At 36.0% G+C, this 21,503-nt stretch overlaps 2 protein-coding genes across 4 annotated transcripts in view; one reads left to right on the forward strand and one right to left on the reverse strand.

Annotated features, from left to right (window-relative positions):
* LOC115790489 (leucine-rich repeat and fibronectin type III domain-containing protein 1-like protein) overlaps nt 1-7,234 on the forward strand; it is a 28,496-nt gene extending 21,262 nt beyond the window's left edge. The window contains exon 4 of the mRNA XM_030744293.1: nt 6,533-7,234. The gene's annotated coding sequence lies outside the window, so the exon portion shown is untranslated. The remainder of the gene's footprint in view (nt 1-6,532) is intronic.
* A 7,557-nt stretch (nt 7,235-14,791) lies between these two features.
* The window catches only part of LOC115791010 (G2/M phase-specific E3 ubiquitin-protein ligase-like), a 6,859-nt gene continuing 147 nt past the window's right edge, over nt 14,792-21,503 (reverse strand). The window contains exons 1-7 of one of the 3 annotated variants that reach the window (XM_030745073.1): nt 21,387-21,503; nt 20,195-20,290; nt 19,530-19,843; nt 18,067-18,248; nt 17,443-17,576; nt 16,647-16,861; nt 14,792-15,942 (exon numbers count right to left, since the gene is read on the reverse strand). The exon at nt 21,387-21,503 is cut by the window's right edge and continues 147 nt beyond it. In XM_030745073.1, coding sequence (XP_030600933.1) covers nt 15,710-15,942; nt 16,647-16,861; nt 17,443-17,576; nt 18,067-18,248; nt 19,530-19,843; nt 20,195-20,290; nt 21,387-21,503 — 1,291 coding nt within the window. In that variant the 3' untranslated portion in view covers nt 14,792-15,709. The other 2 variants (XM_030745072.1, XM_030745074.1) reach the window with 2 other exon arrangements.

The raw sequence follows: 21,503 nt of genomic DNA on the forward strand, positions 1-21,503 counted from the left end.
ATTATATATATATATATATATATATATATATATATATATATATATATATATATTATTTTTGGAATATGATGTCTCAATCTATGAAATTTATTAACTGTTTATGTACCTCTCCGCTCCCACTGCTATAGGCTGTGATTTGCAAAAAAATAATTATTTTCCATATTCCATACAGACCTAGAGATTGGTCAACAACCACTTGGCAACCTCTACTTGCTACTGAAAAATGCATACTCCCCAACCAATATTTCACAAAGTGACAGTCAGACACCTGGCTGGGGAAATCATGAACTTGAAGAGGAGATCATTTGCAAGTAAGCTCTATATGTGCTAAAAACCTCATTGTGATTGCTTTAGTCTCATTGAGATTGCTGTAGTCATCCATAGTTTGCATGGAAGAAGCCTAGTTGTCTGCAAACACTAACTAACCACCGATGGTAGTGAAACAAAACCACAGTAACAACGTGCTTTTCAGTACAGTACCCCATAGCTCTTTGTAGCCAATCCAGCAACCACTTTCCAACCAGGTGGGGAATACACAATACATTTTCCCTATGGATCTGTGGTCATGAGGGGGTAACCAAGGTTGAGGACCAAGGTTGAGGACTTGAAAACCTCTGGATGAGAGCTTGATAATTTACTTTTGTGAAATGGAGAGCTGGGAGTTTTACAGTATTACCTTATAAATATAAACAAAAAATTATTATTATTGGTTAAATTTGAAATGCTAAATCACAGATTTCTAAATACAGTACAAAAAAAAATGAAATGTGAGAGGAAAAACTATCATTGGCCAAAAGTGCTTCAAAAAGTGAGGGTACTGTTGCAGCTAAGTCACAATGAGATGGAGTGGTCCTAGAATTTATCTCTGATGGACCCCACAAGTGAAAATGGCTCTATTAGATGTCTTTCAACTAATGATTGTAATTTAATTGAAAGTGTAAAAGTAAAAAAAAAATGTAATTTTTGTTATTTAAACCATTAAAATTTTCAGTCTTCAAATATATTGTTCAAATTTAACTATTTCTATAGAGTATTTTCAGATCTAAAGCCATAGTGCATAGCAATATGGCTTCTCTTAAGAAACAGAAATCTAAATAATTCAAGCAACCAGGAAAGTTGGAAAAGTAAAGTTGATGGCACAAGAGGGACCATGAACAGTGCAGCAGGAATATAAACAGAAAATCTGACAAAGAAAGAGAGAAGGGACTATTTATACACTTAAGGCTGATGAGGGAATAACAGGATGGGGTGACACAAAGGTGAAAGTAATTAACAACACACAGTTAAAAGAAACTACAAATGACTAACTTCTAATTTAGCACATCGGTCATTTACAATGCATGATCTGAGGGAATATTACCAGTGAGCTTCTGTGAACTTTGACAACACATGGATAATTCAGACTAGACAGAGATGGGTATTTAATGGGTTATGATGCGAAATGATTTGATTGGTGTATAGAATGTGTGGGAAGGATTCCATAAATATTTTTATCTCAACTTTGACTGAGGTGGTGGCTTTTGCATTTGAACTGTATATTTTATATATTTTATTTATATTTTATAAAATGAATGGTCTTTGTCCTCCAAGCTCGGTAGAGGAGTTGGGATTTTTATTTATTTATTTATTTTTTTTCCAACTTTATTTATTGAACATTTTAAACTTTAACAACCCCAAACATACAGTGTACAAAAAAAATTTTTATATTATTTTTATAAAAATCCCAGCTCACACTGCGGGAGGCCTGGGAGCTTGAGGCTCCTGCACAGTATCTTAGCTGTTCCCAGGACTGCACTCTTCTGGACAGAGATCTTGGATGTTGTTCCTGAAATCTGCTGGAGCCATTCTCCCAGTTTGAGGGTCCCTGTCCTGAGTGTTCCGATTACCACAGGGACCACTGTTACCTTCAGACCTTCCACATCCTCTCTAGCTCTTCTTTGAGCCCTCAGTATTTATCGAGCATCTAATGTTTTTTCTTCTTGATGTTGCCATCCCTTGGTATTGCAGTATCTATTTGGACACACTCACCCATTCATATGAATGGGCACCACCACGAAGCAGTCAAATTGCAATTTACATCTGTCCAGGCTGATATACATAGATTCAGGTAAACTACAATAGGCACCAAAGATTTGTAATAGCTATTCAGTATTTGAACAACTTTGAATTATGGTTACAATCACCCCCTTTGTCCCCAACAAATAATGTTAAGAAATGTGTTCTTGCAGAAAATTATGTTGTGGAGTTGGTCTTTGTCCCTTTGAATACAAAATCATTTCTTCATCCTTTCATCTTACAAGACATTTGCACGAGTTATTAGTAAATTAATTTATGAGTTTTGACCAAAATGTGTCTTCTCAGCCTGACATCCAGATTTTGATTTGTTCATTCATGAGTCTAAGTGAAGGTAAATGTGCCAGATGTCATGAAATTTCCTTCGGGTGTTCCTTAGAGATTTTCAAGAATGAGACAGATGTGTCACACTGACCTTGAGCTTTAACTGGCAGAGTCTGATTACTTCCACCTTTAGTCTAAATTAATGTTTGTACCACATTTTGTGGGGAAAAAAACCCAAAAACCTCAGGGCATTCACCAAGTATTCCATTCATGAGAATATGAGGATGTAACTGACCACCCAAATATATAATGCCTTTAGTTGCTGTTGTCATGCCAGTGTCAGCGTTGGTTGGTTCACCGTTTTTTCTCAGTTTGGCCAGCTGCCCATTTGGCCAGTTGCCTGTATCAAACTGACCTTTGGTTTTGCATGCTGTACCCTGTGATATAGTATATTTGCTACAGCATCTCTTAGTCAGTTTTACAGGAAAAGGCATAGGTTTTTATGGATGTAAAATCAGGCTTTTGAAATCTCTAACTACATTAAGGTTAACCCAAGAATGAGTCCTTCTTTGAATATGACAGCTATTCAGTTTGTGACTTTTATACTGATCACTCCATGGCACCTGCAGGACAATGTTCCTGTTCAGAAATGGCTTAAAGAACTCAAAATGGAGCCTGCACACAGCATATACTACATGTGGTAGAACAAGCCCGATCCATGGCTCACCCTCAAACTCACAGAACTCACAGAACCTGAACGATCTACTGCCAATATTCTATCAGACACAACAGAACATACTCAGTACTGTGTTCATTTTAATTTTGCAGATAACTGGTGCATGCCTCATTCAGTTCAAAAAGTTGGCATTTTAGCCTGTTTTATACCTGTAAACAGAGTCCACAACACTGTGAGTATTAAACTACGCTACAGTAAAACAATGCTAATCTTTCTGGGCCATGTTCAGCACTGAAATAATTTTTAGGACTGGGCTGCAGAATGTTAAAAGCCACTTTTTTTTTTTTATGCAAACATCTGAGCATCAACAGGATTTGTTATGCAAAAGAGATTGCTCTCAATGTTCCAGTGTCAGTTTGTGAAGGTCAGTAGCATAATCAGCCATTTAAAAGCATTGCTGTCAATTTGTGTATTCAATAAAAGTCGATAACCCACCACCACAATCACATCAAATAGACTGATTTTTGGAATATGAATTTCAGAACTAAAAATAAGTAAAATGATGATTTTACCTTCACCTGATCCGCACTTATAAATATTACTTGAGTGCGCAGTGATCCTAGCACATTTTTGGGATTTCTGAACAATAGCAACACTATTTAAATCTGCTGGATAGATTTATTGGCAGTGGATATTTTTTTGTTTTGTTTTTATCTACCGTATACAGCATACTGCAGCACAGAGGACAGCTGAATAATCGTTAATTGGCACTGAGAGCCTGTGATTCGCATGTGGGAGCAGTGATTATATTTATAGCCATGTTAAAAATTGAACATGATAGCAAGTGAAAATGGCTGACATTTAGTGATACACAGACTTGTAAAAGTCAGCTGTGTTTCATCAGAGGAATGTGTATGCACATGAGAGAAAGAGAGTGAGAGACAGACAGAACCGGTATAAGAGCAGTAGCTGAAGAAAAGAAAAGCTATAATTGAATGCTGCAAACTTGCTACTCAGCACTACTTGATTATTTGATATACAACACAATTATGTATGCGATATACTGTATGTTATTACATATTTTTATTATATAAAAAAGCTCCTCTCTCTCCCTCCATCTCCTACCACACATAGCTTCACTTATATTTCATCAGCAGGCCACAACTCTGTTTGATGCACGGTGCACCTTCGGGATATGTTTGAATAAAAGGGGCTGGGGGTGGGGCAAATATGGTAGCACTGTTCTGGCGGTTACAAAATGATAAGGAAAATCATAAAATACCTTGATCAATTTCCATATAAATGTGTATTTTTCTTCTTGATAAATTAAATTCTCTATGGATGTAACTGGTCTAGTACATAGAGCAAGATAAGTATAAGGAGTACGGATTAATCACTTTTCTATAACTATACTCACAAAGAAATTCATTGCATTTTAATATGGTGTGACACTAATTAACTTGCACACAGTATTCAGTATAATGTAGAGTGTGTTTGTGTTTATAATGCAGAGTGATAATCAAAAAACAAAAAAACAAGAGACGATTTAGGTTTTACTTCAGCTATGATGCCAGCAAGCAGCCATGTTTCAAAATATCGTGTTACCTGTACATAGTAGACAAATTGTTATGCACCTGATAAAATTAACAATGGAGGGTTGTGTTGATAATAAGGCATGTGAATACCTGCAAAAGGATTAAAACACATCTTTGCCATTGTTCCTGCAGCAGAAAGTGTCACCAAGACTGTTTTTTTTTTTTTTATACACATAATGCATGCATTACGGCAGACACACACACGCACACACACACACACATACACACACGGCCATGTTGTTGTGGCTGGAATTCAGTGGTAGAGCTTGCATTTTCAAATCTATCAACTTGAGAGACTTAAAGTTAGCACCCTTCCATTTATCTCTCAGCAGAAAATCATTTCCTTTTGCAGGCAGAAAAGAGACTATAATATTCTATTGTTGGATCACTTTCTTGTGCTTGTGTGAGTGAGGATGGGTTGGATGATGTTGGAGGGTGGAAGTTTAAGGTGTTAAGTGCACAGTATTGCCCTATTGTTATGTACAATACCTTAGTAGGTGCCTAACGTGTTGCTCTTTGCTTGTGCCACTTGCACCCATGTGTTATGCACACTAACCACCGGTCCACTGGGTCACCCCTTTTGCTTATTTTTATATTTATTTATATTTTTTAGCTTTACTCTTTTCTGCAAGCCACTCAATGAGTAATTTGAGAATAATGGCTGGTTCCCTCATGAGAACTGCTTACAGTATGACAGCTAATCATTTTAGTATGCTAACAATGATACTTAGTACTGGTACTTAGCGCTAATGAGGCCAGGAGTGAGAGATTTGTTTTTTAGGTTTTTTTTTTAGTTTTTACAAGGAGGATGATGTGCTGAACAATTGCCTTCCATCACATTTTCTTCATAAATCTGTAGTCATCTAACAGTGCATTTATTCATTCAGTTTTGATTATGAGGTGATTATGAGGCCCCATTATGTAATTTTGCATCTATTGTAAGAATAGGGGTTTTTGAAACACACATTAATTTTGAGAACTCCAGTTATTTTGCAGGTTTAACACTTGTGCATGATAACTTGAATACAGAAACATCAATATTCAAGCACAAAGTTGAGCTCCATGATTGTTATTCTTATTATGTCAAGCACTGAAACTGACAAAGCTGTCTAGCTTGAGACAGAGAGTGAGAGACAGATAGAACCAGTATAAGAGCAGTAGCTGGAAAAAAGAAAAGCTATAATTGAATGCTGCAAACTTTCTACTCAGCACTACTTGATTATTTGATATATAACATAATTCTGTATGCGATATACTGTATGTTATTACATATTTTTATTATATAAAAAAGCTCCTCTCTCTCCCTCCATCTCCTACCACACAAAGCTTCACCTATATTTCATCAGCAGGCCACAACTCTGATGCATGGTGCACCTTCAGGATAGCTGTCTAGCTTGAGGTGACTGTAATAGCACTAACCTAGATGCTAGTCTATCGTTATGGGAACAAGACATAACCAACCCATATGGGATGCAAATGTCTTCTCACCATGGCTGCAAAAGAAGTACCTCTGCTAAGTGCTCTCTACACTTTGAAGTGCAATCGGCTGTGAATTTGGCTTGATCTGAGCCACAGAAATATAACTGACCATAAAGATGAAAGATAAAAAAAGAGGTCAAATTCCTATGACTTTTTAGAAAAAAAATGTTCTATAGACAAGCAAAAACACGTCTCAGGTGTTTTGCCCCAATACAATAAGAGCCAATGTTATTCAGATAAAAAGCACATTTCCTACATGTGTGGTAGGACATATAAGCAGGAGAAGTTATTTTAACCCTCACATGTTTGAAATGGTGCAGATTTTAAATAAATTTTGGGTCTACACAAACTTTAGTCATTTGACAAGACCATTAAGTTGTGACTGGTGTGAGACAACAAACGACTGCATTAAATGCAAACTCATTTCTTTCTTTTTGTCTTTCAGACCCAGTGACCAGAAGGAAAGCCACATGTCTGAAGTCAAGAATGACAAAACGACGATTGAATGGTTAGAGAAGTAGCAGGGTTCCAAATCATGAGCCATCATTGATATATTCCAAGATTTTATCAGAAACATCGTCAACATTGCTTTCATCACAGAATAAGTTTACAGGAACAAGAGTTCTGCGCTACAAATGAGAGTAGTTTGATGTGAGGAAAAATGCTGTCTGACTGTATATTACTGCACAACTTACATTGCTAATAGCTCGGCTGTTGTCATCTAGGCCTCGCACATCTCCATTATCACTTTCATTATTATCACAGTGGAGTGCATTTACGTGCACACAGCATGATTGATAAAAGGCCACATCTCACCTAATGTTCTATCTCGGAGGAGCTGCATCTTCATGTGTCTGGCAGATATCCCTTTATATTAATCATCAGAGTATTCCAGGTGCTTGTTACTAGCATCTCCCTTACCATTTTCATGCTTTGACTCTGGTTTGTGTAAAAGGGATATGTGATATAAACGGCATCACAGATATGCATTATTCATATCTGTGCATGGAATTGCACTCCCAGCCATTCCATAATGATCATCGTCATGATTACAGCTCCCTGCAGACGGGTAGTAGACGAGGAAATAGATGGAGAACCTGAAAACTTTCGACCCATTCCAGAAGAAACACCCTCTCACCCCACTGCCCCCCCCCCCCCCAAAAAAATAAGAACATGTTGTCTTCACTTTCCCCCCTCCTGTATTCCTCTCACTTTTATTTCTTTGGGCTTTATCTTTTGTATGTGTACATAAAGCAATTTCAAATCTTATAGTTTTGTACATGTAATTTTTATGGTGTGTGGATATTTTCTAATAAAATTAAACAAAAATGGATGACCTTCTCCAGACTGGCCACTGTGAGTGTTTAAAGTCGATTTCTCTGTTTCAGTCTTTAGCTTTGCTGTAGTTGTTGTAGACGCCACATATACAACTAAAATTACCTTTAAAAGAAACTTTATTTTTCAAAATGTAACTGACATTTATTGTTTTCACTGGAGATAAACGTTTTGAAAGAATATTTTTATACCTTGCTTACAACTGAATTTTTCTGAAATGTGTTAGTCACTGTAGCAAAAGTGCAAGCAGCAGAGCAGCAACCCTCTTAGCGTGATTCTGAATCGAGCAGGAGCTGGCTGTGCAGTTCACACACACACACACACACACACACACACAAAATGCAGCCTTCAAATCTCAGTTCATCATCGCTACTCATGTTACCTACAGTACCTAGCAAGGCTTAGCTCATTATTCGGCATTAAAGTAAAGAGTCTACAGTATGTTAGCGTTGTTGGCTGGGCTCCTGTGGCTTGAGACTCCACGAGGACACTCTCCCTTCTTGATCTGTGAAGAGCTGTGTGTGTTTCCCTGAAAACTCTGCTGGGGATATTGTTCCCATTAATAGCAACGCCTCACTGCTGAATAAAAAAAACATGCACACAACATTCAAAAATACTGGTTATACTAAATTATATTAATTGGCAAGAATGACCACCATATTTAAGATTTTCACATATCAAATAATAGTATGAATCTTATCTGAATGCCCAAGGACACACTGCACATCCATACAGTGCTGATCATTCTATGTAGGTTGTCCTTTTTTTTTTTTTTTTTTTCAGAGGAGTCGCCCCTTCCTGGCCCTTGACTTCACTTTTCAGTGACAGATGTTCGTACATCCTTTACATGCAGACTCTACAGTCTTTACAGTTACAGCATTTTTTATTAAGATATAGGTGAGTTTTATGTTATTGTTCTTCACAGCATCATTCACACATATTCATAACAGATGGAGACAGTAGTACTGAAAAGGAGTAGTACTACTACACATTGCTGTTGGGACCAGGGTGCTCATTCAGACACAAAGTTGACAGATTCAGTTCAATTCACAATTTGATTCTCTAGTCAATTCAGTTCAAATCTGAGGAGAAAGCAAAGAGAGAAAAAGAAAATTCAGATGCCTTTAGATCGGCATTCATCAGTGTTAAAATCTGTGATGTTCTTCGCTTCCTGCGGCTGAGGAACGCTTCATTTTTTACATCGGTTGCGATGTCTGAAATGAAAAATCAACAAAGCTTTGGAAGGAAATTCTATGAAATTTGTCCGTAATTATTCACTTAAATGATTTTGGGTCTGTCATATGCGCACAAATGGATTCATCTTACATTGGCTACCAATATGCAAAATCATTATATTATACTAGATTACAGCACACTACAGCATTGCAATCTTTAAAAGGCGACTGTTTGCAAAAAGTGAAATGCTGTGCATTCCTCGTTTCTCCATCCCACTTAATGCTTCCTATGAACATTCTGCAAATCTGTCTGCTTTTCTCCTCTCCCATTATCTCCTCCCTTCATCTATTCACCTCAGTCACTACTGTCTTTCGCCCTCATTCTGTACTGTCCTAACTTTCAATCCACTCATCTCTCCATCTCTCTTCCGCGCTGTTTTCCCCTCATATGTAATACCCAGTCTGATCTCTACAACTCCATTCTGCTCCCCTGATCGACTCCATTTCTCAGTTCTCTGCTCCTTGGTTCTTGGCAGGCAGCCATCACCAGATCAGCTCTACACCATTCTTGTCTCCCCTTTCTCCTTTACTCTCATCAAAACCCGTTAACTTTATTTCCTGTCCCTTCCTTTTTTTTTGTCTTTATACATCCACATCATGCTTAAAGAATTAGAATGGATGAGGTTTAATGAAAGGAAAGAAAAATATATCCTCCCCACCAGAAGTAGAAAGGGGAATAACTCTGCTAACATTACTGCATCACCATTAAGAACCAAAAGAAGTAAAGGATGAACACAGAGTCATCCCATTAGCTATCAGCAGCTCTAGAAAATGTAGCACCCGAGGTCTCCTTTTCAGAACGCTTCCAATATTAAAACATGATTCATGTTTCACTCTTGGAGTTCAAAAGCAGGAAGTGAATATGATTACAGCAGCAAATCAACAGAGTACAAAACAAAATCAAAAACATCCTAAGAGTCACGATTATCATTAAGAATTAATTATTTAATAAGCGGTCACTTTTGCATGTGTACATGTTCAAAAGTTTTCCTGAAAGGAGTATGAATAAAACAAGAGGTGTTTTAGTTGACAACACCCCATCACAATTACTAAGATACTGTATAATAAATGTAATAAGTTGTGTTGCTGAATTCATTAATTAAAGCAGATATTCGTGTCAAAATTCTTTTCAAAGTATTAAGCCAAACTATATCTTACAGCGCTGAAGAGTCCCAGTCATTTCAGGAAAATTATTTTCCATTTATTAATATGTAAATCAATTCAGCAAGGCACTCCAAATTTAATCAGACCATCTTCTCTACAGGGGTCAGACTCCGTGTACACGTTGAATTCTTGTCATGTTCTCAAGTTAATGTTCACAAAAAAGTAAAATAAAAGTCTGCACACAGACATGTGTCAGCATGATGGAATTAAGAAAAAGAAAAACAAAGAGCAAGAACTTTTATTACGGTGTCTTGGGCAGCTTGTGGAATTATCAGCATTGATGGAATGAGTGCTTCTTTCTAGGGCTTGTTAACTCTAAACCTTGAAAGGCAGGGGGGAAAAAATCTAATTATAACTTTAATAGGTTCGAAGATGAACCACAAAACCACAACGTTAATGTAACCCCAATAAAAAATATAGTAATGCTTATTAGCCTCGAATAGGAGGCCTTGAAAATTCTCTTATATGTACAACACTCAATCATATGAGCAGATAAAGGTGCTGGCGCATTCTGTAGATCTGTAAAGCATATACATAAATAATAATACACTTGTGTGGCACCTTTCAAAGCAGTCTTACAAGCTGATGGCCTGGATGGGAAATTTCAGAAAGGAAAGACATTCAGAGACGTGTGTGCATGTGAACATCACGGTTTGTAAGACATTATTTTTTAAAGGCTGCTAATGTTTCTTTTCTTCGGTATTTGCTCTATGTGCCTTTGCTTGTGTGACTGATTTATTTGTAAACTGTGAAACCTCTTTCCCCCCAGACTGCCTGCATACTCAGTGGCTTGATGGTTTGAATTTCTTTTTGAAGATATTTTTCCCCTCTTGGTCTAGTCTCAGTGGAGTGATGCAAGGAACGCTGGAAAAGAAAGCACTGGAAGACATGTGGCCAACATCCTAAGATAGATTTAAACCCAGGACATCTGGTGGAATCTCATTTGCAAGTGTTAAACATCCCCTCCCTGTTCACACTTGGGGCATCCATTGTTACACCTGAATGTGTTTTGCCTTTGAGGACTGCCGTCTCTCTTATGCAGTCTGTACAGGATGCAAACTGGCCAAAACAGTGTTGCCCATTGTCTTTTTGGATCTTCCAAATGAAGGAAAATGAGACGATTTTGGTCTTATTAGGACATGGCTCGTGGGGGCACAAGGTGACTTATTATTCTGTTTGATGTTATGAACTATACTGAGTAATGTCAAGATTTTCCTGTGTTTTTAAATGAAACTGTTCTAGCAAAACTACTAGCAAAGCACATCTGTCTAGTCCAACATGTGGTTACCATTTTGTGCTTGAGTTAATCTTGTAAGCTAAAAGAAAGGAGTAATGTTTAAATATATTTTACAGGAAAAGAAGCATATACATGTTCAAACATGCTTAAATTCAATGAGGAAAAACTTACATTTCACACTTAATTATATGCCCTGATTGTTTTTAGGTAAGGGCAACTGTACACTAATGTTTGTTTTATCATTTCATCTTAGAGTCTGTAAAATTTTTTCTTGCTGGATGTCAGTAGCTATTATATTTTCTTCTTCTCCTACTTCTTCTCCTGTTCGATATTTATAAATATACAATAAAGTGTATATATATACACACATTATATATATATATATATATATATATATATATATATATATATATATATATATATATATATATATATATATATATATATATATATATATATATATACACATATACACATACATACATATACATACATATACATATACATACATATATATATACATATATACACATATTATGGAATGCCATTTAGGAAATATTATATATATATATTAAAATGAGAGTCTGAATATATTGAATGAAACTTGAATATATTGAATGAAAGTCTGAATATATTGAATGAAAGTCTGAATATATGGAATGATGTTTGAATATATTGAATGATGTCTGAATATATTGAATGAAAGTCTGAATATATGGAATGATGTTTGAATATATTGAATGAAAGTCTGAATATATGGAATGATGTCTGAATATATTGAATGAAAGTCTGAATATATGGAATCATGTCTGAATATATTGAATGAAAGTCTGAATATATGGAATGATGTTTGAATATATTGAATGATGTCTGAATATATTGAATGAAAGTCTGAATATATGGAATCATGTCTGAATATATTGAATGAAAGTCTGAATATATTGAATGATGTCTGAATATATTGAATGAAAGTCTGAATATATGGAATGATGTCTGAATATATTGAATGATGTCTGAATATATTGAATGAAAGTCTGAATATATGGAATGATGTTTGAATATATTGAATGAAAGTCTGAATATATTGAATGATGTTTGAATATATTGAATGAAAGTCTGAATATATGGAATGATGTCTGAATATATTGAATGAAAGTCTGAATATATGGAATGATGTCTGAATATATGGAATGAAAGTCTGAATATATTGAATGATGTTTGAATATATTGAATGAAAGTCTGAATATATGGAATGATGTCTGAATATATTGAATGATGTCTGAATATATTGAATGAAAGTCTGAATATATGGAATGAGTCTGAATATATTGAATGATGTCTGAATATATTGAATGAAAGTCTGAATATATGGAATGATGTCTGAATATATTGAATGAAAGTCTGAATATATGGAATGATGTTTGAATATATTGAATGGAACTTGAATATATTGAATGAAAATCTTAATTTACTGACTGAAAAACCTCATGTGTAACAGGTCTCTCTGAATTCCCAGCCTTTACAAAATGGCAGCAGGTCAGATATTTCACTACTTTGTAGAGCTTGACAACTGTCTGGCGACAGCTGGTCACATCACAAGCAGTACACAGAATTTGGAGTCTATATCGCGTCACCTTGAAGATCATATTTCCATTATTAGAAGTTTCCTAGGACTTATGAGCAATAATGTTCAACAAAATGTTGCTGAGAGAAGATTATGTATAATTCTTGAAGGAATTTATGACTCATTGATGGAGCTATCAACTGAGATAACAGTTCGAGTAGAAGCTGAAGCACATGGTATGGGGACAGCATACCATTCAACATCACAAAGAGGAAGGCCAAGGTAAGTAATGAAAAAAATAATCACATAACATTTGTGCACTTGATACAATCAAGGAAAATGTATTCACACATTTAAATCAACATATTTGCTATTTTGTTTCTTACTTTTTTAGGTACAACATACCAGCTGCTCAGCTGACTGACATGAGAGACTTAGGGTTTAGCTGGATGGCTATATCTCGAATGTTGTCAGTAAGCGTTCGTACACTGTATAACCACAGGATACAACTAGGTTTAGTGGACTATGGAAGTTTTATCAACATTTCAAATGCTGACCTTGATCATCTCATTGCTGAGATTCTCACACAAACTCCTGGCTCAGGAGAGTCCTACATTACTGGTAGTTTGAGGGGGAGAAGGATCAGAGTTCAGCGGTGGCGGGTGCGAGAGCGTTTAAGAATAGTTGATCCAGTGGGAAGAGCCTTGAGAGGACGGAGGGCAATTCAGAGGAGGGTCTACAATGTCACTGTCCCAAATCAAGTGTGGTATGTGTTGTTGTTTGTGTTTGTTTGTTTATTTGATTAATGTTAGTTAATACTGCCAAGCTCATCAAGATTAATGTAATTATTTTAGATGATCAAAATAATATGAAATAATAATCACACTACTGTGTAAGATGTAAACAAAAAATATTTCATATAAAATTTATATTGAAATGGGAATTTAAAAAAATTTACATCTCTAGGTTGCAATAGGCTACTTGATAAAAGAGGCAGCATGTCAAATTCATAAACCTTTATTTTGATGCACATCCAGTGTCATAATAATCTATTTCTTCTTATTCCAGGCATATTGACACAAACCACAAGTTAAATCCATGGGGATTTGTGTTTCATGGAGGAGTTGATGGCTACAGTCGCTGCATTACCTACCTCAGATGTTGCACAGACAACAGAGCATCAACTGCTCTGCAACTTTTCCAGAGTGGTGTTGATATCTTTGGACTCCCACATCATGTCAGGAGTGATGCTGGCAGTGAGAATATGGATATTGCACGGTTTATGATTGAACAGCGTGGGCCAAACAGAGGAAGCTTTATGGTTGGGCGTAGTGTTCACAATCAAAGAATTGAAAGATTGTGGGGAGAACTAAACAGAGTTGTTTCAGCATACTTTAAAAACCTTTTCCTCTTTATGGAAAATGTTGAAATTTTAGATAGCACTGACCCACTTCATATTAGGGCTCTTCACCATGTATACCTTCCAAGAATTAACAGATCTGTGGATGAATTTGTAAATCAGTGGAATCACCACAGCTTAAGGACAATGGAAAATAGGTCCCCCCTACAGCTGTGGACAGTTGGAATGTTGCAACTTCCTCAGCATCAAAGACCGCTGAGTCACGTGGATGTGAGACATCTTCCTTATGATCACCAGCAGCTGACTCCTGGCTTGAGGCAGATCAATCCCTTGAGTGACGATGGAAATCATGGCATTGAACTTTTTTTGACAGCATGTCGCATACTTCAACTAAGTTATTAGTTTGTGTACTTATTACCGTTCATAATATAAAGTTGTGAATTGTCACAACATTGAGAAGATCCCAAAACCCCAAGATTATTACTAAGTAAAAAGTTGATGACCAGTTTAATCTTCAGTTTTGCCTTTTAAATTACAAAAATTGATTATGTTTAAATGTTTTCTTGTATGAGGAACTGTTGTTGCACCATACAAAAACTTAGTGTATGTTACATATTGTATCATAATGTACTAATTCTTCTGTTAATAAAGGATGAAACTGAATCTTTTACGAAATATGAATCTCTTATACATTTATTAACTATCAAACAGAAAAAGACATTTTTATCTCTTCTATGGAATCTTTGACAACAGACACAAAAATGGCAAAAAGTCCATACAAATTCAGAACACAGAAAACTTTGTTAGAAAGGCATTAGTACCCTATAGTATAGGGCTGGGCAACAATGAGATTAAAAAAAAAAAAAAAGCAATGAAAATACCCCTGTGTAGAAGACAACTGGCTGTGAGTAATTTGTTTACTCATACACCTTGTAGTTGTATAACTACTTTTAACATAACCAATGCCAACCATATCTTTGCCAAATTTATGGACAATGGGTACTTTGACGGTGGTGCAGGAACTACCTGGTTATAGAAACAGTGAGATGAGACTGTCAGTCCCACTTTTAATGTATAGGATTACTGTTTTGAGTGGGCATTTTCATAAAAAAAATACCTTACTTTTTCAAAGCTTAAACAAGATGTTTTTAAAACTTACAGCTAACCAGTGAGTTAAACTGAAAATGAAAATCAATATGAATCACTGATTAAAACAAGGTCAAAACAGGACACTGAAATAAAGCTACCTTACCAGAACATATTTGAAAATGTGCTCTAGGAATTATAAAATGCCAACTCCGTCAACAACCACATCTAGCCAAAGTATTTAAAATGCAAGCCAACATATTGGAAACACAAGAACATGGCTTATAAACCTGTATGGCATGGATTATAGTTTCTCTCTGCATCCAGTGCTTTTTTAGCACTGCTAAAAGGTTAACGTATCTGAAATAGTGCAACACAGGCTGAAAATGTGCTGCAGAAGCAACAGTGTGGTTCTAACATTTTCTCTTGCTGCCTGCAGGGCTGTTAAATAATCTAATGTTACTAATCTAATGATCTAATGTCATATCCCACCCATATATAGGCAGGAAAACTGATTAACTACAATGCAAAAACAAGTGCCTGACATTTATTGACTGCAACAAGATAAAAGAAAATGCATATGCAAAACAAACCAAAAAAAAAAAACCTCTTATCATGATTACAACCCTTGAGAATACACATCATGCTCGTCCAAATCCTGGTGAATTCCGTATTGCAAAATCCATGTCTGATTTGAATGAGCTGTATACTGCATGAACTGGTATACGAAGAATAATTTCACAAGTGTTGGCGACTGGAAATTTGCAGTTTGTGATAAACTCAAGGCTTGGCTTTGGAGAGAAACCCAGTGCCGGAATGCTGTCACATCCAGTGCAGAAAACAAGGATATCTTCCAGAGAGACATCGTTTTCAACTGTAAAATAGAAAAAAATACATAATCACAATGAGATGATAACTAGGATTATTGGTATTTTGGTACAGTAAAATACCAGAAAATTTATGCAAAATAATGTAAAGAAGGAGCGGTTAGGCATTATATAAAATATTACATATATTGGAAATTAAGTAATTTGAATGCCACATATAAAGCATCAGCATTCAATCTATACAGTTAAACTATAATATCAAAGAAAGGAGTTGTGAAGAAGACAATAAATTAAACTCAGGTGGAGGCAGAAAGAGCCAATTACTGGTACTCAGTAGCCATAATAATGAAGGCAATCCTTTTAATTATATGACCCTGCAGAAAATTGAGAATTTTGATTTAATGGTAAATGGACTAGCTCTTATATAGCGCTTTTCTACTCAGTCTTAGCACTCAAAGCGCTTATACAACACGTGTGCATTTACCCATGCACACCCATTCATACAAGCACTTCCATGATTAATTAAGCTAAGTGCTTTTTATTATCTAACATTCACACACATTCATACTCCGACAGGATGTTCGGAGAGCAACTTGAGGTTAAGTATCTTGCCCAAGGATACATTGGCATGTAGCCTGGAGTAGCCAGGAATCAAATCGCTGACCTTCTAATCAGTAGGTGACCTGCTCTACCTACTGAGCTACAGCCACTCTCCTTCCTCCCAGTGACTGATTTAATGTCAAACACTTACATTCAGCCTCCTGAAGATAGTCTTGCCAGAAAGCCAGGGTTCGGCACTCGTCTTGGAATGCATTACTTCCTCGCTCGGAGTGAATGATCTTGAAAAGATTCTCCATATCAGTCGCTTTCAGAGCTTTTCCAGCTTTCACGAAAAGGCACTTCATCTGAAGAGGATATTTCTGTAGAGCATCTAGGACACCTAGAGACCTCAAGCCATCTCTGAACCTAGCCAAAATTGAACAAAGTGTAATTGTAGTTTATGTGTACTGTACAGTTGACCCACTTATTTTTCATTAAATTTACAGATTAAAACACATGCCTACATCAACATGAATAAAATGTTAATATTCATAGATAATGAGCTTTAAAGATATACAAGGTCATATACATGAATATATATTTACACTTTCTGTTCTGTTAAGACCTGTACCAGTGTGAGACTGTTTTTACTTGTGGCTTTAACTCAAATGTTAATACTATTACTGTACAGACCTGCATCACTGAACGAAGATATGTTAGGATAATACTGAACAGGTTAAAAGAAAGGATAAAATGAACATCCATCCATCTTCTTCCACTTATCAAACTGAGGGTTGCTGGGGGCTGAAGCCTATCCCAGCTACCATAGGGCAAAAGGTGGGGTACAACCTGGACAGTTCACCAGAACACATTTTTTTTAAAAATATATAAAGTCAGAAAAATAAAGCCTCCCCACACAGAGTTGGGGAGGCTTTATTTTTCTGACCATTATGGTATGTGTTTAAACATACCTTTCAAAAGGTGCACGGGTTCGCTGGAGGACATACCAGTGAGCCAAATCCAAAGCAGTTTCTTGTTTGTTTTCCAGTGTTATGCAAACATTGTGACCAGCAAGACTGATCAAGCTGCCTGCCTGTGCAACTGCAACCTGCAGTTGTGATTTTGTGTCAGCTTCTAAGATCTAAAAAACACATCAGGAAATAAAAATAGTAAATATTTGATTATATTTTTTGGAAGAACACGCACAACTATTAGCTTCAGTTTGTAAGTATTATATTAAGTCTTTAAAACCCCACAATGCATCAGGAGTTGAAAAACTGAAGCTGGAAAAACAAGCGCATTCATTAAATTCTGAAATTTATGAACAAACCCTATGTAATGTACATTTCTAATTGGGAAAAAAGCACACCTGAGAACTGTGTTAAATGTAACAACCAATGAGGGCACTAATACCACCACCATAACCTGCCACACAGAATTGTGTCTCTAGGTATTATTTATGGCTTCGTAAATGCCAAAAGACATATTTTTAATTTCATCATTCTTGTAGCCCTTAATAAGGTTTTTACCAGAGAGTTGCAGGACTTTTAATTGTAGTGAAAAATTAGTCTAAAATTAGTAATATGTGTAAATTTTCAAAATACTCAGCAACATAAGGGAAATATGCTCACCGATTGCACCTGTGACCTTGTTTCTTCATCAGTAATATGGTCAGTGTTGACTTTGATGTTGTCTGGACCCTTTTGAAGACACTCATACAAGAGTTCAGATAAGAAACATGGACTCTGTCCTCCATGGGCAATTGACATTGCCATGATCTGGCCAGCACAGAAGTATCCATTGTCTTTCATTGCTGTTAATAAATAAAATGAAACATCTGTCAAAAGCTTGCATGACTGTTTGTTGTTACATTACCACCATATTATTGTTTTTTACTAGCAGTTAGCAAATTTTCTTTCTGGAAAAATTATTGTCCATATTGTTAGATCTGCAAGTGTTTGGACAGTGACAAAATTACTGTAATTTTGCTTCAGAATGCCACCATGGTGGATTTTAAATCAAACAATCAGATGGGACTGAAGTACATACTGTGAAGGGATTTTGTAAAAATTTTGCATTAACTGTTTAGGAATTACAGTCCATCATCTTTAGAGGCACAAAGGTAAATGGACAAGCTAACACTATTTTAAATATGTGTGTTATTTTTAATGCAAGGATGGAAATCCTTTGCAGTCAATAACCGTATGAATTCTAGGACCCATGGGCATGGTCAAATGCTGCATTTCATCCATTGACATTCTTTGCTAGGTCTTTACTGCAGCTGCCTTCAGTTGCTGCTTGTAACCTGAATAGTAACTGAAAAGGATGCTCTGTTAGACTGAGATTGGCTGCTGAAACTCTTGGGTTGCATTTGCAATATACTTTGAATCAATATTCATCTGCACTGTGAAGCTATGTCACTGTACACTTCACAATGCATCCTGCTACTTCCATCAGCACTCACATCATGAATAGACACTAGTGGCCCTACTAGTGGTTCTACTGGCAGCCATACATGCCCTTGGCATAACACTGCCTCCACCATGTATGACAGATAATGCCACACATGGTGCTATCAGCTTCACATCATGAGCTGTTTATCTCATTTTTCCCTTTATCATTCTGGTTCAACTTCATATTAGTTTCATCTGTTCACAGTTTTTTTCAGAACTGTGCAGGCTCTTTTAGATGTTTCTTGGCAAAGTCCTTGTTCTTGACTGTAGCTAGTAGTTTAAACCCTGTTTCCATTCATGAAGGCATTTCTTGATTGTCAACTGACTGTTTAACAGTCATTTGTCCAAATATTTTTGAGCCTCTAAAAATGAGGGAGTATGTCTAAAAATGTCCATAATTTATAAATTTGCAGTATTTTTGTCAAATTTTGAATTAAAGCTGATGGTCTGCACTTCAGTCACATCTTGATTGTGTAAATTAAAATGCTTTGTGGTGGGGAAAAGATTGTGTCACTGGCAAAAAAAAATATAGGTTTAGTTTTATAAAACCCAGAAATCTTACATTTAATCACAAACAATTTATGTACAATGTATTGATCCAAAATAAATCCAGTAGGAACAATTAACTAAACCATAAATACCTTTGGAATTGCACGTAAGGACTTTAGCATTAGGTGGACCTTCAAAAATGCCAATTTTGTCCTTGACTTCATCAAGGCAAAGTCGGAAGAACTCCCGAGTAGGTCCTCCATTGTCAACAGCACCCTCAGATATTCCATAGTCATCAGTAAACTTGACATCTATCTTCTTCTCAGGTGAAAAATTGGATCTGCCCATGGCTCTGGATGCTCCATCCCACACATTTCGTCTTATGATATTGAAGCGTACAGTGCTGTCATTATTTACTCTAGAGACAATCTGCGCCATGATACTCTCTAAGCTCATCGGTAGGTCACTAAAACAATAAAAAACAAAACAGTAGAACAATAACATTTACTTTTTATCTTGCATTTCCAGATATAGCCAACAATTAAACACTGACAGCAATCCTCCATTTAAAAAAAGTAAACAATAAACCAAAATGTCAATGAAAAATATATAATTAATATGAAATTTGAAGAATCAACCTTCAAATGACTACAAAAATGACTGGATGCCATAAAAGGATATTGTGTATACATAAATGTAAAATATATTATTTTGGTTGCAGGTTGACTATTCAAGTTTATACAAAACAAGACACCAAGTGACTCCTATTCAGAATTACACTTCAAATGCTACAATTTATATAATATGCTGTACTGACCTCTCAATTGCACTTGAATCTAGAGACCTTGAAATGGCTTCTTGGAGGTCAGGGTCATCAGACAGGTATTCTTCCTCAAACAGGCCAAGATATGTACTGTAAAACCAGAATTTTGTATAAACAACATAAATTACGTATACATGAAGCTGATATAATTACATTACTACAAGACTTTGAACTTCATTGATGGTTTATTAACCTGAATGCTATGCAATGTATTTCAAGTAAGCTGAAATTAAGAACAAAATAATCAACACTTGAAAGTAGTCTAATTTTTTAAAAAAAGGCCAATTTTATATACGCTACTGTACAAAATTCTTAAGACACCCTTCATTTCTTTAAATTATACTTCGAAGGAGACTTGTAATTTTTTAAAGTGGTCTTGGGAACAGTCGTTCTCCAGGCTTTCATCCTTCAACAGGTCTTACAGAGTGATGAATCAAAATCTGATATTTTTGGTTCAAATTGTCAATATGTATGGAGGAGGTAGAGAAGCGAGGTACAACAGCGAGTGTCAAGAGTTATCTTTAACAACTAAAGCAGGCTCTGTCATAGTTTGGAGCTGCATTTCAGTCAGTGGTGTTGGACATCTGGTCAAAATTGATGGAACTATGAACAGAAAAGTAACATCAGATTTTGATCTATCATGCAAGACCATCTGGAAAGTATCTGATTGGCAAAAGCTTAATTTTGCAGTTATTCATTTTTCATGACAATGATCCCAAACACACTGCCAGTGCAGTAACAGCATACCTGGACAGAAAAAACACAATGGATTGGCCTCCTAAGAGCCCAGACTTTAATATTATTGAAGCAGTGTGGGATCAGCGTGAAAGAGCACAGAAAAGGCAGGAACATTCGAAGAAAAGCTTTGAATATCCTTCAAGAAGTCTGGAGAACTATTCCTGAAGACTGCTTAAAGAGATTACAAGAAAGCTGCCTAAAAGAGCTCAAGCTGTGCTGAAGAATAAAGTTTTTCATACCACATACTGACCTTTAAGCTCATTAGAACTGTACATTTTTTGCTCTTGCTTAAAATATTATATTTACATGTATGTTTGTACACGTTTCAATAAATTACTGCACCTATTTCCTATTTTCACAACAAAATATACAAAAAGGAACAGTGGATTGTGACTTTCGCACAAAATGCAGCTCAAAAAACCATTAAAAATACAAACAAAAGATAGACCTGTAGGATGTGCTGGATAAACTGGGTTGGGTGGGAGCATTAGACACACTGGAGGTGTTGTTAGCAGAGAAGACATGTGTGTCACCAGTAACATTGGCAGAGGAACCAACTGAGAAG

The sequence above is a fragment of the Archocentrus centrarchus genome, chromosome 13 (assembly GCF_007364275.1).
Source record: "Archocentrus centrarchus isolate MPI-CPG fArcCen1 chromosome 13, fArcCen1, whole genome shotgun sequence".
NCBI lineage: Eukaryota > Metazoa > Chordata > Actinopteri > Cichliformes > Cichlidae > Archocentrus > Archocentrus centrarchus.